Source organism: Monodelphis domestica, chromosome 4 (assembly GCF_027887165.1).
Source record: "Monodelphis domestica isolate mMonDom1 chromosome 4, mMonDom1.pri, whole genome shotgun sequence".
Taxonomy (NCBI): Eukaryota; Metazoa; Chordata; class Mammalia; order Didelphimorphia; family Didelphidae; genus Monodelphis; species Monodelphis domestica.
In genome coordinates this window covers 59,774,877-59,795,172 of record NC_077230.1, presented here as the reverse complement: position 1 = coordinate 59,795,172, position 20,296 = coordinate 59,774,877, and the positions used below count along the sequence as shown (strand labels likewise).

Sequence of the window (20,296 nt, the reverse complement as noted above, 5' to 3'; positions counted from 1 at the left end):
GGCCCTGGTGTCCTAATCATTTAGGCCCATTAGTGGTTCTGCTGTTAAACTGACAACAAACCCATGCAATTCTTGTCCAAAGGGAGCAGATGTGGGTTCATTAAATTTCATTGACCATTTGCTGGGGACCATCCTGGTGGATTAGAAGCAGTGAAACAGATGCTTTGTGCTTCCCATCATGCTGCTTCTCCCATCCAAAAGCTGCAGTGAATCAAGCCAGCCACATCTGATGTTCCAAGTTTAGGTCAATTACTGTCTACAGTCCATCCTCATGCTATTGAATCCTATATTGTTATCTTATCCAGAGCACTGGACATTAGATGGGAAGATTGAGAATTTTTATGGCCATGACACACCAAAAGATGAAAACTATTGTACAATCCATCACCATTAGCTAGAAACTAATGGCAAAGTTATTGGCTCTGAGAAAAGTAGGGTAGAAGGCCAAATGGGACTTGCATTTGAAATACTCTGATAAATGAGGCAAAAGTGTTTTCTTGCCCTAAATTATCTGAATCATTGACTTAATTTTTTTCCTTTTAAAAATAATACTAGCTATTATTTATAGAGAACTTTGGGGTCTGCCAAACACTTTAAAAAATCTAATTCTTTTCTTACCAGAGAGGGAGGTACTGTATATTAATTCTATTTTATAGTTGAGGGAATTAAGGCAAAGTTTAGACGACTTGATCAGGGTCATACAACTAGTAAGTGTGTGAGGGCTGGATGAACTACAAGTCCAGACCCAGAGCTCTATTCACAGTGCCACTTACCTGCCTTCTTTGCTTATGATGGCATAGTCTAATGGAACAAATAGCTGGTGATCCTCCCCTATCTGTAAATAATGGCTTCCTTATGATTCTCTAACATGGGAACATTTTCCCTTCCTCTTTTAATTATAAGCCAGCAATGTTAATGAAACAAATTTATTCCTAATTCTCATTTGACTTTGGCCTACTTGGTAGCCAGTGGTGATCATACTTCCACATAGCCAGCCTAACCCAGATTTCAAATCCTACAATCAAACGAATTTTTAAAAATAGCAATATGGTTATTTGAACTAAACTTGCCACTTCAGTCAGGCACAACTAGATTTTAGCTATAGAATGGAAGCATTGGGAAATACCTACCTAAAGAATAGGTCATATCGTATGTCATCATTCGGGTTCCCAGATGGCGTTGTATAGCAGTAGTCCATCAAAACATTCCATCTATTGAAGAAAGCAAGAATGAAGTCATGTCAGCACCACCTGATGATCACCTTTTGGTGATAACTAATTGTGTGAAGTTAAAAAAGGGTCAGTAAGAATGCTCTTAAGCCCCAGATAATTTTAATAGAGAATGTATTCACTACTGTTTGAAGATAAAAATGCTAACTCATATTTATATACTATTTTAAGGTTTACAACATATTTCCCTCATAATATTTCTGTGCATCAGGCAGCCGTATTTGTATTAATATTCCCTTCTTTGCAAATAAAGAAACCAAAGTTCACCATGTTTCAGCGAATTGCTCAAAATCACATAATTCCAACCAAGTAAGAACTCAAACTTGGGTTTTATGATTTCAAATATCTCTTTCTAGAGGTTTTAAAGTTGTTCTGAATACATAGCTCAAAGAGTGCCTGAAGCAAAAAATTTCCATTCCCATTTTTCTTTCCTCAACATTTTTGATATGCTTTCAGGGTTAATGCTACCACTGGAATAAATATCACGAGTGTATAAGGTGGCAGATCAGGGAAGGACAGAAAAAGACACTTCTGGAAGTAGATCACTTAGAAGCCTAGGTGCCACTGTTTATTTGACCCATGCTTTAAACATATCAGTTTTGCCAAATGAGACAAAACTAAATGGAAGTTGGTAGGCAGTGGAGAGAGGAAGGAGGGACAAGGAAAGGAGATACTCGATTACTTTGGGGAGTGTACTTATGTTCTGCACAGAATACCCAAAAAGGTTCTGTTGGGCCTGGCTGTTTTCTATGTTATCTATAAAACCCTCAGAAACAATCTGGCAGAGAGAATTCAGACTCTTCCTCTGCTACTTTCTGTCCGAATGACCTTGGATCAATCAGTTCAGTCCTCAGTCTCTTCACTTCCTTACCAGATAAATGAGAGAATCCACCTAGTTTATTCCTGAAGCCTTTGCTTCTAAAACTCTACATCCTATTGTTGATACATGGAATATATATGACCAAGCAAACAAATCAATAACAATGACACATTTTTTCCATTTGAATAAGTTTATTTAGACATATTTTTTTAAATCCCCAAATTTTGCGACACTTTTAAAAAAGGGTATTTTTAATTTCCAGTAAAGTCTTGGAATCTTGATACCTATGTCAATTGTGTCAAGTCCTAACCAAGCTGAAAAGGCTTCAGGTTCAGGCCCAGTGGTCCAAAGGCTCATGAATGTTTGTGTTTGTGTGTGTTTGGGTAAGTGTGTATGATTCTGAGATCAATCTAGCTCCTTGGGAGGGGTTCACATCTTACAAGGGTTGTGAATATTGTTTTTCTTTGTTTGGGAGACGAGTTGGGGGGAAAGTGGAGGAGGACATGAAGCCCAGCCACTCTAGGAGGGTTAGAGTGTACATCAATGAAGGAAATACCTAGAGAGGTAAAGTCATGAATCCCTAAAATATTAAACTATGTAAATTCTTTTCACTCAAAAAAAAAATAGAAATGCCAGAGAAGAAAGAAAAGGAGGAAGGAAAGTCACATTTGGGCCACCTATGGAGCCTCTCAATTTCATCTCTTTTAATAGTAATTCAATGACATTTCTAAGTCTAAAATAACTTTGCATTCTTAACCACCGTAATATTTTTAAAGGAATTTGTATTCCAAAGCACATTTCTGAGAGAAAATCTTCACATTCTATGTTGCCCTTGGAAGTCAAGTGGATAAAGTTCTAGGATTAGAGTCAAAAAGATCTGACCTGATCAAATCCAGCCTCAAACACCTAAGGGATATATGACTAACTTAACTTGATCTCTGTTTCCCTCAGTTTCCTAATCTGTAAAATGAGGATAATAACAATATATACTGACATTCTTTGTGATGATTAAATAAAATTATATTTAGGAAGCACTTAGCATAGTGTCTGTCATAATAGGTGTTTAATAAGTATTTATTTCCTTCTTTTCTTTGCTGTTTTAACTGAGCCTATCAGTTTCTAGCTATTAACTGAAGTCTACTTTTGTTTCATTATTCTAAGAACTTTTTAGATTTGTGCTTTATTATGCTGGTCCAGGAACTCCCCAAGAGAATTCTTGTTTGTTAAACCGTGGCACAGGATGGCCTACAGAAGCTGACCCCTCACTCGGGCTTAACTTAATATTCCTATTTGTTTATACAGCCAGAGGGGTAAGCACCAAGAGTATTTTATAAATTGAAATAAAAAATGAATGAGCTAACTTTATAATTCATGAGGATCCTGAGTAACTAAATTACTTTTTTTCCCTTTTTCAAATCAGAAAGGAGGGTAGTGATACCTGCCATCCAAGTTGGTAGCTCGGACTGCTGCAAATATTTTGGTTTTCAAAGGCAGTCCTGCACTAGGTACAATCAATTGCTGGCTGTAGGTGGAATCCTGTTGATTAAAAAAATTACTATTACAGTCACATCAAGTGAAACATGTAGGATAGTAGTGCTAAGTTATATTACAATCCATTTCTTTGTAAGAGACACAGGTGAATACAAACTCATAGTTACAATAGAGAAGAAGCACAGAAAGGTCCTCTAAACTGTCTGGACATTCCTTCTGGTTTCCAGGGATGATGGTACCAAATCCATAAAGCTTAACTATGACATTTAAATATTCTTCTTATATGGTTCATTTATGATTTGCTTTTTTTCCTCTCTTGGTACTAAGCTGCCCTCGTAACTTTTTGAAAGTTAGGATCCCTTTTGGAGAATATCTTATTTATTGAGAATATTCAAGATAATCATCAGCCCAATAAAGAGATAAAGTGAACAAATGGCTGACTCTGATGTTGGTTCTCAGCTTCGTAAACAGACACATAAGTGAGGAAGGATGGGCATAGACTGTCTAAAGGGTACACAAGGATATTCTCATTTGCCCTTTCATAGGAAAAGCACAATTCCTAACTGTATGAAGGACACAAAACTTTATCCATTCCATAAGAATTTAACAGACAGAGAAAACGTGCAGTCACAAAAGAAAAGTATTATTTGATGATAGTACAATTTAGTCAACCAAATCTCTGTCTTGCTACCTAAAAATGAAGTAGGATGGTCCCTAGGCACTATTTGGCAACCAAATATTTCCCTTTCTTCATCACTATACATAAAGAAGATTATATGGTCCCCAATTCTTTAAAAAATGCAAAAAGGGAACATTTATATATATTTTTCAACTAGACCTATGATTTCTTCCTTGTAAAAAACATCCCTCCAGTGATGTGGATCAGCAACTCATTTGTTGCTGAGAATCAACCAGAGCACAAAGAACTTAAATGAATTTGCCCAGGGTCAAAGAGCCAGTATATGTAAAAGATAGGATTTTAACCCAGATCTTCCTGTTGTGTGTGTGTGTGTGTGTGTGTGTGTGTGTGTGTGTGTATGTCTTGCTTCTCTAAAATTTAGTTTGCTAATGCATTATTGAAATGGACAGGAAGGTTGATATCATGAATAAGATTTTGGAAGACCTGGGTTCAAGTCCTGCCTCTGGCTTACTGGCTATGTGACCCTTTGCAAATCATTTTACTTTATGCCTTTACCAACTTCCTAGGACTTAGCTACCAAGGACTTATTTGCTGTCTATTTAAAAAAATGCAAATTATTACAACTAAATTTTAATGCTTTAAATATAACTGGTAAAAGTTAGATTATTTAACATTACCCTAATATGACAAATTTGATTAGCTGTTTTTCCAAAAAAAGTAAGTTGCAAATTTGGTAATGCTCAAAATCCTCAGCTTAAAAATTACTTATTACACAGATTGATTTTAAATTTTTCACATAATTCATTTCAAAATGATTTATGCTTTATTTTGGTTAACTTGCTTTAATTATTATTTTCTATTCTACTGTAAAGGGTCCTTGATTTTAAGCTTTCTATAAAGCATTCAACATTCAAATTAAATTATATATATGTATATATAACATAAAATACAAAATAAATAATTTATTTTGTCTTACTTAAGATCTCAGGGGCCATTCAATGCATTACTTTATTTAAGGAACACGTTAACATGTTCCTAATAAAGTGAAAACAAAAACCATCATTATATCCATACTTCTTAATTCTGAATTTCTCCCTTTTCAGAGGAAGAACAAGTCAGGTGACTGGATGCAGTGATTTTAAATGCTACAACAGAGGTTACTTTTGGCTTTTCTAGAATCAACAGCTCTCCATTTTCTTGAAATCCATGATGTCTAACATTACATAAATCAGAACGCTTGAGTCACCTGAAATTCTACTGCAAATCAAATGATAGAAACCTTTCAGCTGAGAACTATAGAGTTATTGAGTTAGTTCTCATAACAATGCTCAATTTCTGGCTTGATTCAGTGACTGGTACTATTTGCTGAGGATTCAGTTATTGTAGTACTTCTAAGTAACTTGGCAGCATCTCCTCTCAGAAGAAACTTTTAAAATGAAGGAAATGCAATCTTCATTCCAACACATTTTAATTTGTTTTTTAGAACTCTGTGGTATCTGACTACAAACTTATAAACATGATTTTTTTAAATGCCTTTGGAAAATGTCCTACTACAATATTTATAGCTCATTATATTCAAAGTATAAAGCTCTGACTTTTAAATCAGTTGCATGAATTATAACTCAGTGCCATGATGACATGAATAATAATGTAAAAATCAGATTCATAATTTACAAAAATGTTGCTTGATGGATTGAAAAATTGATATTTAAATCAGGCATTTAAAATGTATGAATAAAAAATTTTAATCAACATGAAAATATCATTTTGAGGATTAATGTTGCTGTTATAAATAGAAATCCATGTATTTTTCACATTTTGCTGCCACTGTCCATATTTACATGACAAAAGTTTAGACAATGCTCTGTTTCTTATCCAAATCATTTCAGATATGAAAGAATTGTATGCAGCCAAAGATCCATATTGAAAAAATTAACACATGCAACCCAAGCATACTTGTCAGAGAAATATGATTTATGTTTCCTACATTTTTCTTCTTCAGTATAACAATATTTGTGAAACTTTGACCCCCAAGTATATAGGAAATGTATGTACACACACTATTATGTGGCTAGAATAACAATTTGACCTACCCTACAGATCCTTCTATATATAACTATATGCATTTTTTAATTCTGCAAAGTAAGGAGGCAGAGCTGGGATTTCTTTGGTTTGAGGAATGCACACTGTGGGAACTCTTTCTATTAATGTATATAGGCAACTAGTCTAACAAAGTCTTGGGAAAGCGCCTAAAATACTAAAGAGAATCATGACCTCCCCATGGTCACAGAGCTAGTTTGTATCAGGAGGAGGACTTGAACTCAAGTCTTTCTTACTCAAAAGTCAGGCCTCCCTCTACTTTGCAGCATTACCTCTCTTTTACAGATATGTAGAATCCAATTCATAAAAAGTCAACAGGTAGAAAGAAATTGGACCTTTTGGCACATCTTTAAAGATCTTTAAGACATGCACAAGTGATAATGAAGAGATAAAGACATTACCAAAAAGATTATCCCATAATCATGTTTGCAATATGTATGTATATGATGCACACTCTATGCAAATGTTTCAAACAGATTTCTCTAATAGTGTATATATGAATATGTAGGATCTCCTTGCAAATGACTTACCCCATTCAGAAGGACCTAAGTGAGGTAGGAAGGACAGTATTTTCAACCATCACACTTACGTTATAGAGAAGCAAATTCAATGTGCTGACAAATGTACCATTGTTCTCCCGTACAGATATAGCAGCTGAAGACCTAGAATCAATTTGGAAAAATTGAAGCATTGAGGAGGTTTTATATTTTAACTTTGGGCTGGATGTGCATTTTATATTTATGGCAATAAAACTCTGAAGAAACCCGGCAGATTGGCAAGAGACCTAGAATGGTGTATACTGTTTAAATCACTGAGAAGGTAAATAATTAGAAAGGAAGCAGAGGCATGACAAGAAATTTGATTTTTATGATGTGCTAATTCCTGGGAAATGTTCCCAATTGAACTTCATGTCTAAGTCTCCCTATGTGCACAGATTGTATTTCACAGGAATTTAAATACACTAGCGGCAGTTACTATTATATTGTGAAAAAAGAATGATGGGAAAAAATAGCTATACGAAAAGTTCTCAGCACTATTGTTGTTTTGTAATTGTGGGCATTTTTTCTACTTTTTCTATTAGATTGAAAGTTTATTGAGGGCAAGGTCTGTCTTTTGACATTTTTTGTATCACTAGTTCTTAGCCAGTGGATGTTTTGTTGTTTTTCAGTTATGATCTCATTTGGGATTTTCTCAGCAAAGATATTGGAATGGTTTGCCATTTCCTTTCTCCAGATCATTTTACAGTACAATTTTACACATTACATTTACAGATTTACTGAGGCCAACAGGGTTAAGTGACTTGCCCATGGTCACACAACTAGAACAAGTCTGAGACCAATTTGAGCTAATGAACATCAGTCTTCCTGATTCCAAGCTCAGTGTTCCATCCACACGTGCCACTTAGATGCAATGTTTATTGATTGGTTGATCAATGTTTCACTTTTTTCTTTTTTGCCTGCAATATTCTTTTCCTCATCCAGTCATCCTTTGCTTTCTCACTTTTTGCCACCCATTTTTGTTCTCAGGTAGACATTTCTTATCCCAATGGCATCCATTATGTGTATTTGTAAATTGAAGCAAAGCTTATAGTAACTGGTAATTTTACTAGTAACCAATCACGCTACAATAACTAGGTCTATATGATATCATAAAATCTTTTGGAAAAGTAAAAAATTTGGTTATTCAGAAGGTTTACAGTTAGAGAAGAAACTAGAGAGTACAGAACAACTGCTTCCTTTTGTTATTTTTTTTTAATTCTGAACTTAAACACCAAATAAAATGAACATTTCCATATACAAAGGAGAAAAAGATAAAGATGATTTAACATAAAACTACCTATATTGAATTGAATATTAAAAATTCAATATGTTGAATATTCATGAATACTGAATCTATATAAACACGGTTTGTTCTTCCTCTCAAACATATAATAAATTCAACATGTAACTTTCAAATATGTTCTGCTTTTCTGTGTTTTCTATTGGTTTTCATTCTCTTCTTTCCTGTATGCTTCTAAAAGTGCCACAACAGCTTTATGTTATTTCTCTTTTCCTTTTTTTCTTCAGGGGAGGTGGATGGCAACCCTTATTGAAAGCCCACTTCCTCCCACTCTCCTCTTTGGTTGGGGGGGAGAAGAAAAAACAAACAGATAAACAAAAAACCTTTTAACAAATAGACCAAATGAAAGAAAATAAATCACCATGTTAAACTCCCTGTTTCAAAGAGGAAAAAGTTAAGTCACTTGCCTAAAACTAAGACACCGGTAGTAAGTAGATCCTGTTATAAATAAAAATTACCCTGGAGGCTTATTACCAGATTCATAAGCATTTATTAGTAAAGAGATAAAAAGAGAGAAAAAAGGTTTTAATTCTTTCTAACTTTAGGTAAATATCTGATCCTCCATTGCAATGGCTCCATTGTCAGAGATAAGAAAGCAAAAAAAAAAAATACCAAACCCAGAGAGCCAGTTAGTTCAAGAGAACCATCTATAGAAAATCAGCTTCTGCTTTCCAAACATTGAAGACCAATGGCCTTCAAACGTCAGGTGACATTATTCAAGGGAGACTGACATTGGGATGCACTAAATTCGAGGTCCCCTGAATATTTACCTCACTCAGTCCTATGATTTCAAAGCTGGAGCTCTTTCCCTACTATACTCCAGCTCTTGCATCATTATCCAGATGTTTTGTCCTACATGTTTCCATAACTTTAGAAGACTGGTAGCTTATGTAACCAATTTATGAAAGGACGGCAACTTAAAGATGTTAAGATAAAATTAACCTGAACTGCATAACTTTGCCTCCTCCCTTGCATACAGTAGACACAATAAATATTGATAGAATAAAGATACATGAATGACAATACTTACGATGCAAGCTGAGTATTGTTGACCAAGTATTCCAAAGGGTAGCTACAGCTAAATTTGTACAAAAGCCCAGGCAGATAGCTGATGATTGTTGGGGGGTCTGGGGTATCAATATATCCTGAAATATTTCCTATTTGTACTGTTGTTACATTTCCATAAGCACTGACTCCTGGCACTGAGGATACCTATTAGAATAATAAATGTATTTTAATCACTAAAAGGTCATACCCACATAGTTACATATATACATTATTCATTTTGCCTATAATGATGTGTTTATGTTCTTTTAATGAAATTTTATATAAAATAGGCTCCACAAAAGATGAGAAGGTAACCAAGTTTGTTACTAAAAACCATAATAACTAGTTGAAAAGAGCCTAAGCTGAGAGGTTCTCTCCAGATCCATCTTCTTGCACATCTAGATTCTCTCCCCACAAGGCTCTATTTTTGTAACTTGTCAAAAAGAGTGCCTGCCACCATGCCATATTTAAATATACACTTAAAAATAAGAATGACTAGGCTCCTCTTTGAGTAAAACAACTGAATGCAAAAAGAATTTAATGCATGCAGTACATATATGTTTGAAAGTTACATATGTATGTCACATATTTCCTTGACTTTGCCTTTCTGAAAAAGGATTTTAAGAAATCTTGGGTTAGTCACTCCAATATTATCCACGTTGCAATAAATGTTGTCTGTGTGACTGATGGCCAGATCAACAATTTAAAAATGGCTACTGCTAGACACAAGAGAAATAGACATTAACAAGAAAGATGGTGTGCTTCTGTCATATAGCAAGCAAATAAACATGGCCCCAGGTAACATACCAACTCTGTTTGTGCCAAATTGTATGTATCACGGTTTATTAGCCAGTGCAACCAGAGATTATATGTTTGGGAAGGAGGCCTGAAATGGGCAAAGGGAAATGATTTAATTTTATGGGAATTTTTCTGTAAAAACAGATGGAGCTTCTTATTTGTCTTAAATAAAAAAATAGAGGGGATTTTAATGCTATTGCCCTGGATATGACATAATTTGAGACAAATCTTACCACTAAGCTGTTTCCACAGCCCTCCAAGGTGCTGAGGTTGATGATGAAAATGACCACTGCTGGAAAGGTATTGTTATTGACAAACCCTCTGCAGTGGGAATCCCCATGTTTTCCATTCAATGCCAAATCTGTCTCAGAATAACCCGAAAAAAGAACTGTGCAAAAATTAATCTTCATTGTAATGGCCTGTACTCCACAGTAGACGCTAATGTCTCTTTCAGCTGAAATGAAAGTATACGAGAAGGAAATGAAAAACCCTGCATAGCTGAAAACACTACCAGAACTGCAAGGAAACATATCATGAGATTTACATACTCAACTTTTAGACATATTCAATAAGTTTCATATTGTTAGTCTAACCCTCTATACTAGAACATTTCCTACAGAGACAAATGAAATGGTCCCCCATTGCTGTTGAGCTTCTCCGAAAGCTCCTACTTGTAGATAATCCTAATAACAATAACAATAGCTAACATTTATATCGGGCTTACTATGTATCAGGCACTGTGCTCAGCAGTTTCTAAATATTAGCACATTTGATCATAGATGGCAATGTCTAAATTGTATCAAGTCCCACAACAATTCAGAGCCTTAATGAATTCCAGATCAATTCAAAGAGATTGGTCTAACCATCCAAACTGTGAAAATAAAGTGGATACATAATATAGAATTATGTTATATAGTGTGTAATGCAGCCAAAGCAGTCCATTGAGTTAGTCACTATGAAAATTTTGACAAGCATATATGTACATAATTATGTGTCATATCCGTATTCAGCTATGTTATCTAGAGATAGAGACAGAAGAAAGAAACAGAGACAGAGGTAGAGGACAGCGAGCTAGAGGTAAAGGTGAAGACAGGCCAATAGGTAAAAATGAGAGACAAAAAATCTGAATGCTGCATCAACAGGAAAGCCTTCCCTATGGAGAATTAATGGCAAAACCAAAGCAACAGCTTCACAAAGACATGGAGAAGCTACAATGTTCTTCAGAGAAAGGAGTATCTTTCCTGATAAAAATGAGTTACAGCCAAAATATCTAGTGGATTAAGGTGACATAGCAGAAAAAATTGAAAAACTAGCTACCAAATTTTGAAATGCAATTTCTCATTAGCTCTGCAGAAGTACAGTAAGGTGGAAAATTGAGTTGGCAATCCATGTTCTTGAGAAATTATTGACCCAGGAGATTCATATTACCTAGATTATCTGTCTATACTGATGAAATACTACATAATTCCTCAACTCTTTATTTCATTTTGTCTATGGGGATACACATTAGAGAGTGTGTGTCAAACACCAGTTATAATAGCTGGCCTTTTTTCAAGTGCTAGCTTTAAGGTTTGCAAAGTACTTTGTTCATGTTAATTCACTTTATCTTCACAATTCTAAGAGATATGTGTCTTTATTTTCCTCATTTGTAAAATGAGGAAATTGAAGGAAAAAGAAGTTAGATGGCTTACCTAGGGTCACACACCTAAGTGTATGACAGGATTTGAATTCCAGTTTTCCTTTATTCAAGACTTAGCTCTCTGTCCACTGTGCCACCCAAATAACCCAGTGTGGCACCAAAGACAAGAATACTCACAAATGTAGATAGCTAGATGCATGGGGTAGTGCATGGAAAGTTGAACTTGCAATCATTAATGTTGTTGTTCAGTTGTTTATTCATGTCCAACTGTTTGTAATCCAGTTGTTATCCATGGAGTCTTCCTTGCAAGGACACTGGAGTGGTTTGCATTTTCTTCACCGATGGATCCACTTTTATCAGACAATCAGATATTAAGTCTTTTGCCCAAAGTCACATAGCTAGGAAGTGTCTGAGGTTGGATTTGAACTCAGCTCTTCCTGACACCAGATCCAGTGCTCTTAACCTCTGAGCCACAGCTGACTCCGTATAGTCAATAATATCAGAGTTCAATTCCCACCCCCAACAATGTTTAAGTTCGTGTGACCTTTCTGGGACTCAGCATCGTCATCTATAAATTAAGGATTTCAATCCTTGCAGCACCTACTTCACATTCAAAATTTTAAGATCCAAGTTAAATAATATATGTACAGAACCCAGCTAACATGAAAGCAGTATGTAAATGTCAGTGATAAATATGACTGTGCCCATGTATACACATACACACATACCCACACAAACAAACACGAGAGCCAGGGATGAGACTGAAAAGTACATTTTGTCCGGTTCTTCACAGGTTGTCAAGGATCTCTGTTTCTAAAGCCCAGGTGGCTAATGAAATAAGCCATGCCCAAACTAGACTAGTATTTCTTGTTTGCTTTCCTCAGCTTCAAGATGATAATTGAAGAGGGCCAAAAGGAAAAAAATTGCCTCTTCCCTTTCTTTCTCAAGAGTCTTTTTTCTTCTCTAGCAGAACATTTCTATTTATTTTTGTTGGCTTGACCTTGACTAGAGCTCAACTCTGTACTTCACTTTGCCTTATGTCTTTAAGATGGAAGTCAATAATGAATAAAAGCTGAAGTATGAGACAGAAATTATCAGGCAATATCAACAACCTATAGTAAAAACAATATACTACCTTCCAACCCTATGAAGCTGGTCATGAATGCTATAACATATCCTGAATTAAATAATAATAAATGTAACAATAACCAGCATTTACTTACTGCTTCAAGGTTTTTCAAAGTGCTTTGCAAATCTTATTTCATTTGAAACTCACAACAACCCTGGAAGGAAAGAATTCTTATTTTTCTCATTTTACACATGAGGAAACTAAGGGAAACAGAGGTTAAGTGACTTGCACAAGGGTTACACAGCTAGTAAATGTTTGAGGCTGGATTTGAATTCAGGCCTGGCAATCTATCTACCATGCCACCTATGGGGAAAATCAAATGGAGTTTTATTTTTTATTAAATTTTATTCCAGAGGTAATAGAAATCTACTCTAGTTTCTTATTAGGAGAGAAGAGAGGGGGTGACATAATGGGTGACATGATCAAACTTGTACTTTTGTTATTTAGTCATTTTTCAGTCATTTGTGACTCTTTGAAACCCATTTAGGGGTTTTCTTAGCAAAGATACTTGAGTGGTTTACCATTTCTTTCTCCATCTCATTTTATCAATGAGGAAACTGAGGCAAGCAGGGTTAAGTGACTTGCCATGGGTCACACAGTTAGGAAGTATCTGATCAAAGATTTGAATTCAGAAGGAAGAGTCTTCATGACTTATACTTTGGGAAGATCAATTTGCCAGCTGAATGAAGGATAGACTGGAGTGGGTCAAGGCTTAAAACAGGGATACCAGTCAGCAGGCCATTACAGTGGTCCAGGTGAGGGTTGATCAGGGCCAGAGTCGGGCCGTGTCATCTCAGCCTCTTCTCCAGAATGAGGGGGAGGAAATTAGTTTAAATTGATATACAGGACTCCTTAACTAATAGCAACCAGTCTGTACTCTGTGCAGTACCATTGAAGAATTGTCATCTCTGGAAGGAAACTGATCCCATTCGAAGACCTGAGATCAAATGATGGCTTTCCAACAAAGTAAGAAACAGAAAACTGTCCCCATCCAGGCTCACTCAAATTGCTAAAGTTTTTTCAAGACCTATATAGGCAAATATTTTTCAGGGGCAAATGCAAAGGGTAGCCAGCCAGCCAAGCACAGTTTTACCCCTTGCAGTGCTCTTAAGAAGAATGAGTTGCAAAAGGGCAAGATTTTGTTCTTCTGCCAAAGGCAGTGAAGTTAGCTTTAGAGTTACTGAATCACAGGGGCTCTTGGCAATTAAATTATATGAGCTTGTTTATTTCCAAGACCTGGCCTGAATTGTGATATTCCTTTGAGTAATACTAAAATATTAAACTGTGTAATGAGGGCTAAAGGATGGAAACATCAAAAATTTAATAGTTCTATGTTTCTTCCTTTTAAGTACTCTGTTTTTAAAATTCCCGAATATCCTTTAAATAGAAGATAAGTATAAGTAGAGGTTACAGACTAGCAGCCAAAATAGCAATATGTGTATTTTCCCTACAGATAATTTGCCCAACTTTAGCTTTTGAATAGAAGACTAAAAAAACAAAACAAAATAAAAAACAAGCTTCACTTCAGTATAGCCTGAAACTCAATGATTAGGTTTTGTTGTTGTTGGGTTGGTTTTTTTTTTTTGGAGGGTTGAGTTTTGGAGTTTTTCTTAAACCATTTCTCTGACCTATATTCATTTCACTTATTCAGAAAACAGTGAATATGTTTTCAATGTGCTTGGTCCAGAGTAGCAGGTGTAATCTGCTGCTCTCTTGGGAAGGGAGATGGGAAATGTCTTACACAGAAAAAAAGGGGGTCTAACTGTTCCTCTGCAACCAGGTTGTAAGAGTGACAAAACAATTCTATCAAAGTCCTAAGTTAAAAGCACATCTCTCCAAGGATCTAAATGTAGGTCTCAGATATATTCCTAGGACAAACTCTCATGTCGCATCTTTCTCTCTCAGAGGCTCTCAGAAAATGGCCCAGCAGCCAGAGAGGCAACAGGCTTAGATATAGGTTGGTCCTATTGTCACTGCTCCACTAATGTCAGCATAAATTAGATTCTGGAACAAGTAATGAGGAGAAGGAAATATAGGAGCTTCCCCTACCCTTTGTATTGATGATGCTCAAACTCAAAGGAGAATTGGCTCCATAAATACAAGAGAACCCAGCAATATGCTCTTCCAAAGAGAGAGAGAAGAAAATATCCAAAGAATGTCTATGTATATAAATCAGTTTTAAAAAACTAGCAGAGAAGTACTGATTGCTCCTTGTAGGCAGGAATCCCTTTTTATGCCTCTAAATCCTGTTCCAAATGCCTGTATTAATAACTTGCATATAGAAGGACCTCAATAATAATAAAAAGCTAGCATTTGTATATTTAAGGTATGCAAAGGACTTTACATATGTTAACTCATTTGAGCTTCACCTCCAAAAAACCCTGTGAGATGGGTGCTATTATTATATCCATCTTATACATGAGGATACTGACGTGCAGTACAAGGTTCCTTCTTAGACCTTTCTATCCTTCCTCTATGCTACTTCATTTGATGATTTGATTACTCTGAAAGCTATCTTTCTTGTCCCAATTTCTCTGTTTACCTCCAATCTGACATCTCCAACGGTATTTCAGACATTTCAAACTGGATGTCCAGTAGACATCTTAAACATAACATGACTAAAATTAAATTAATTATTTTTCCAGTTAACTCACACCCCTTCTATCTTCCCTATTACTGTCAAGGGCAATCCCATCTTTCAGCCTAGGTGTCCTTCTTGACTCTACACTATTTCTCACTGGATATGTCCAAATTGTTGTCAAGGTCTGCTGATTTTACTTTTGCAACATCTCTTGAATATATTCCTCCTTCTCTCCTCTGACATTGCCTCCACATTGGTGCAGGCCTTCATTACCCTTCACCTGTATTACTGCAATAGCTTGCTGGTTGGTCTGCCTATCTCAGTTCTCTCCCCATTCCAGTCCTCCACTCAACTATCAAAGTGGTTTTCATAAAATACAAAGTCCAATGGTGTTACCCCACACCCACTCCAATAAACTCCAGTGATTCTATATTGTTTCCAAGATCAAATACAAAACACTTCATAATGAAGCCCCTTCCTAGCTTTCCAGTATTCTTACACCTTACCCCCTGCCATATACTATTTGCTCTAATGACACTAGCCTTGAGCTGTTATATGAACAAGTTCCTCCACCTCTCAGCTCTGGGCATATTCTTTGGTTATTCCCCAGGCTGGAATCCTCTTCCTTATCTCTACATATTGACTTTCCTGGATTCCTTTAACTCCAACCAAAAATCCAATCTTTTTCATGAAGCCTTTCCCAACACCTCTTCATTCTTTTGCCTTCCCTGTTTTAATTTTGTTCTACTTATCCTATATATAGCTCAGTTGTACATATTTATTCACTGGTTGTCTCACTCATCAGATCATGAGCTCCTTGAGGGAAAAGACATTTTTTTGCCTCTTTGTTGTATCCTCAGCACTTAGTGAAGTGCCTGGCATAGTAGGCACTTCATAAATGTTTATTGATTGAATGACAAAGAGATTATATGACTTTTCCAAGGGCAAACATTTAGTCATTTTTCAGTCCTGTCCAATTTAGCAAAGATTCTAGAGTGGTTTGCCATTTCCTACTCCATCTCATTTTACAAATAAGAAAACTGAGACAAATAGGGTTAAGTAACTTGCTCAGGGTCACACATCTAGTAAGTGTCTGGGGTCAAATTGTAATTATTATACATAACCACATGTAAAAATAATTATATGACATAATCATTATATATAGCAAACAAGTTTTCGAATCATGATTTGAATTCAGCTTGTCCAGGTTCCAGGGGATTCTAAGGTAGATAGTCTCATCATTGTCACCTAACTGCCTAATAAGTGCATTAATGACTAAGATCAGTCAAGAAATAGTGACTAGTCAGTCAGACTCATCTCAGCTGAACAAAAGAAAAGGGATCTGTCCCATATAAACAGAATAGGTGAGAAAGATCAATGTTCCTCTGGTGACTGACTGAGAGCATTGATTACCATATGTAACACTACTGCCCATTGAAGGTAGAATATTCCAAAGAAAAAGACAGATTTAGGAAGTGAAGAGGGGCCTAAGATATCTGCAAATGTGATTTGTACTGATAAACTACGGTTTAAAATGCAGGTTTGTTGGGCCCATGACAAAAGTAAGGAATATGAATTGGTTGTTTAAAAAGTTTGTTTTGTTTTGTTTTTGCACCATGAAAATCTAACAAAAAGAGTTTTAAATTGAAATGAAGGAGAGAAAACTGGCAATATAGATGGCAAGTCTACTACAATAGAAGTAGTGTGTACAAGAAACGAAAAAGAATAGCAGAAGAAAGGACCATGAGAAAATATCCAAGAGAGAATAATCAAATGCATAGCCTTAGGTGCCAATATGAAATGTAGAGATAATTAACAAAGATCCCTAAAAGAAAGCAGATGTGACCTCAGGAGTTAATCAGTGACATTTGGTAAACTGAACTCATGACAAGAATTTTGCTCTAGATGCGTATATCTTACTCAGAAGGAGAAGAATAAATAAAAAGGGAGCAACACTGCATTTTAGAAAAACATATACTTGTATGAGAAAGTTCAGGAAACTGAGGTGAGAAATATACTGGAAAGGATTGGGTAGGAGATTGTTGGAAGTAGGGTGTAGAAAATGGCATTGTTGTGAGAATATGCACCTGGATATAGATAAAAAAGAATTTGAAAAATATAACAAATGACAAAGAAACATTACATTGTGGTCATAAAGAACATCAATTCTCTCTATATTTGTTGGTGCTCTATTTCTTTAGGTATGTTGTCTCTGTACATCTTTATATCTCTTCTCCTTCTCCCCTTTCAAAGCAGATAGTTGAAAATATATAATTCATTCTTCAAAAGACAAAGCAGAACAAAAGAATTCTATTATGGATCTCAGATCTCATCTGGCCAACAAGTTGGATCTGTTTGCTAAGAAAGAAATAAAAGGAACCTATAAGTCAAGGGACCATTCATTACAGAGTTGGAAACAGAGAAGAAAGGGAGCCAAGTTGGCAAAGTAACAGGAAGTAATTCAGTGAACTTCTCTCCATGAACTCCTCTGAACCAATCTAGAAAATGCACATAATAAAATTCTAATGGGGTGATCCAGAAAAAGTCAGTGAGTCATTTTATCCAATCTCACCTTGGGGTGACAAACAAGGATAGGTTGGGCAAGTAGCATAAGAAAGGAGAGGTTGTGGACCAAGGCAAAAGGAGGTCCCAGACCTAAATCAAGGCACTCCTAGATCCATACCAGGTCACTGCAATGGGAACAGGTATAAAATGGCAGCTCTTTTTATCCACTAACCAATTCCTATTCATAGACCCCATAGTAACTGAGAGAGGGACCTATGCAGGGGAATGACACTGATAGAGAGAGAGAGGTCCTGGGTGATACATAGAGAAAGAGGAAGCTAAAAAGCCAGTAGCAGCAGTGGCACTATGGCTCACAGAATATGTTCATATAGCAAGGTCTCATTCCAGCAAGGAATCCCAGACCACATAAGAGCCTATATTTCAATCAGTGTAAAACAAAAGAGATTTCCAAATGACTGATGGTGACAGAGTCCAGCAACAGTCTTCTCTTGCACAAACCCAAACATGGATCAGGAACTTATAGAACTCAGACCAGAAGAGCAATAATCAGACTTTGCCCTGGATCAATCAATCTCTTGAGGAATAATAAAAATTTGAAAGTCTCCTGTCTATCCTGAGATCTTAGAGTATGTAACACTCAATATGTCAAGAAAGCAGCAGCAGAACCAATCGAGACCTTCCCTCTGTAAGTGTGACAGAGCCTACCTCCATGATCAATTCTGAAGTTTAGAAGTTAGCTGGAAGAATGGACAAACAACAAAAAAAAAAGAACTTCACAATAATGAACTATTATTATAAGAGAGATGCTCAATAGACAAATGCAGAAGGAAATGACTCTAAAGCTTCTACAAGCAATGACTCAGAGGAAAACACACCTAGTACACAAACTCAACTAGATTTGCTGAAAGAGATGAAGCATTTTTTTTTTGCTTTTTAAGAGTTTAAAAATATCTTTACAAATGTAATGAGAATACACAAGGGGGTGGGATGGAAAAGAAATGCAAGCAATGGAACAAAAGAATATGAAAGGGAATTAAAAATTTGGTACAAGAGGTATAAAACATACCCAAGCAACAGACTCCCTAAAATGTAAATGGAACAAATAGAAGACAAAGACTTCATGAGGCAACAACAAATATTGCCATGACTTTAAAGAGAAAATCCTAGACATTATATTTCATGAAATCTTAAGAAAATCATTCCAATTTTATCATCTGTAGGAAAAAAAAACTCCCAGTATTATCATAGTCAAAATCCAAATCTTTCAGGTAAAAGAAAAAGTAAGGATTACACATCATATAACAGTCATCACTATAAAGGAGCAAAGAACTTGGAATACAATATTCTAGAAGACAAAGGTTTGGGGCTTATAGATAAGAATAACTTACCCAGAAAAACTGAATATCATTCTACAGGTGAAATATTTTTAATGAAATAGAAGATTTTGAAGCATTTGTGATGAAAACTCCATAGTTATTAGAGAAGTTCAAATGTATGAATAATGAGAAACATACATCCCAAAGATTATACAATGTGACCAAATAGGATTTATATCAGGAATGCAAGGATGACTTAATATAAGGAAAACTATGAATGTAATTGATTATGTTAATTAAAAAGTAGTGAAAACCATATGATTATTTCAATAGATTCGGAAAAATCCTTGTCAAAATATAACTTATTCCAATTAAAAATTCTGTAAGGCTTGGGTGTAAATGGATTTTTTTTCTTAAAATGATATGAATTATCTACCTAAAACCATCAGCAAGTGTCATTTCTAACAGGTATAAACTAGAAGTATTCCAAGTAAGATAAGGAGTGAAACAAGGATGTCCATTATCACCAATATTATTTAACATAATATTAGAAATACTAGCAATAGGGGGTAGCAAGGTGGCTCAGTGCCAAACCTGTAGTTAGGAGGTCATAGACTCAAATCTAGCCTCAGACATTTCCAAGCTGTATAACCCTGGACAAGTCACTTCACCACAGTTGCCTAGCTCTTATCTCTCTTCTGCCTTGGAACCAATATACAGTATTGATTCTAAAACAGAAGGTAAGGGCTTAAAAAAAATAAAGAAAGAAATGCTAGCAATAGCAATAAGAGAAGAAAAAGAAATAAAAAGAATCCCAGTGGGCAAAGACGTAATAAAATGATCTCTGTTTCCAGATTGCATGTTGGCATATGTGAAAATCCTAAGATTCAACTAAAAAGTTATTGAAACTATTAATAATTTTAATAAAGTATAAGGATATAAAATAAACTCACAGAAATCATCAGCATTTTTATATTTTACTAACAAAGTCCTTCAAGAAGAAATAGAAAGAGATATTCCACTTAAAATCGCCATAGATCGAATAAAATATCAGGGAGTATACCTGTCAAAGCAAACCCAAGAACTGCATGGACATAATTATAAAACACTTTTTATATAGTCAAATCAACATAATTGGAGA

The 20,296-nt window shown here is 35.6% G+C and overlaps 1 protein-coding gene across 1 annotated transcript in view; it reads right to left on the bottom strand.

Moving 5' to 3' along the window:
• Positions 1–20,296, bottom strand: part of ZPLD1 (zona pellucida like domain containing 1) — a 64,296-nt gene that overhangs the window by 13,463 nt on the left and 30,537 nt on the right. Inside the window, 5 exon segments of the mRNA XM_001363436.4 lie at positions 1,131–1,211; positions 3,488–3,585; positions 6,870–6,942; positions 9,150–9,331; positions 10,198–10,418. Coding sequence (XP_001363473.2) covers positions 1,131–1,211; positions 3,488–3,585; positions 6,870–6,942; positions 9,150–9,331; positions 10,198–10,418 — 655 coding nt within the window.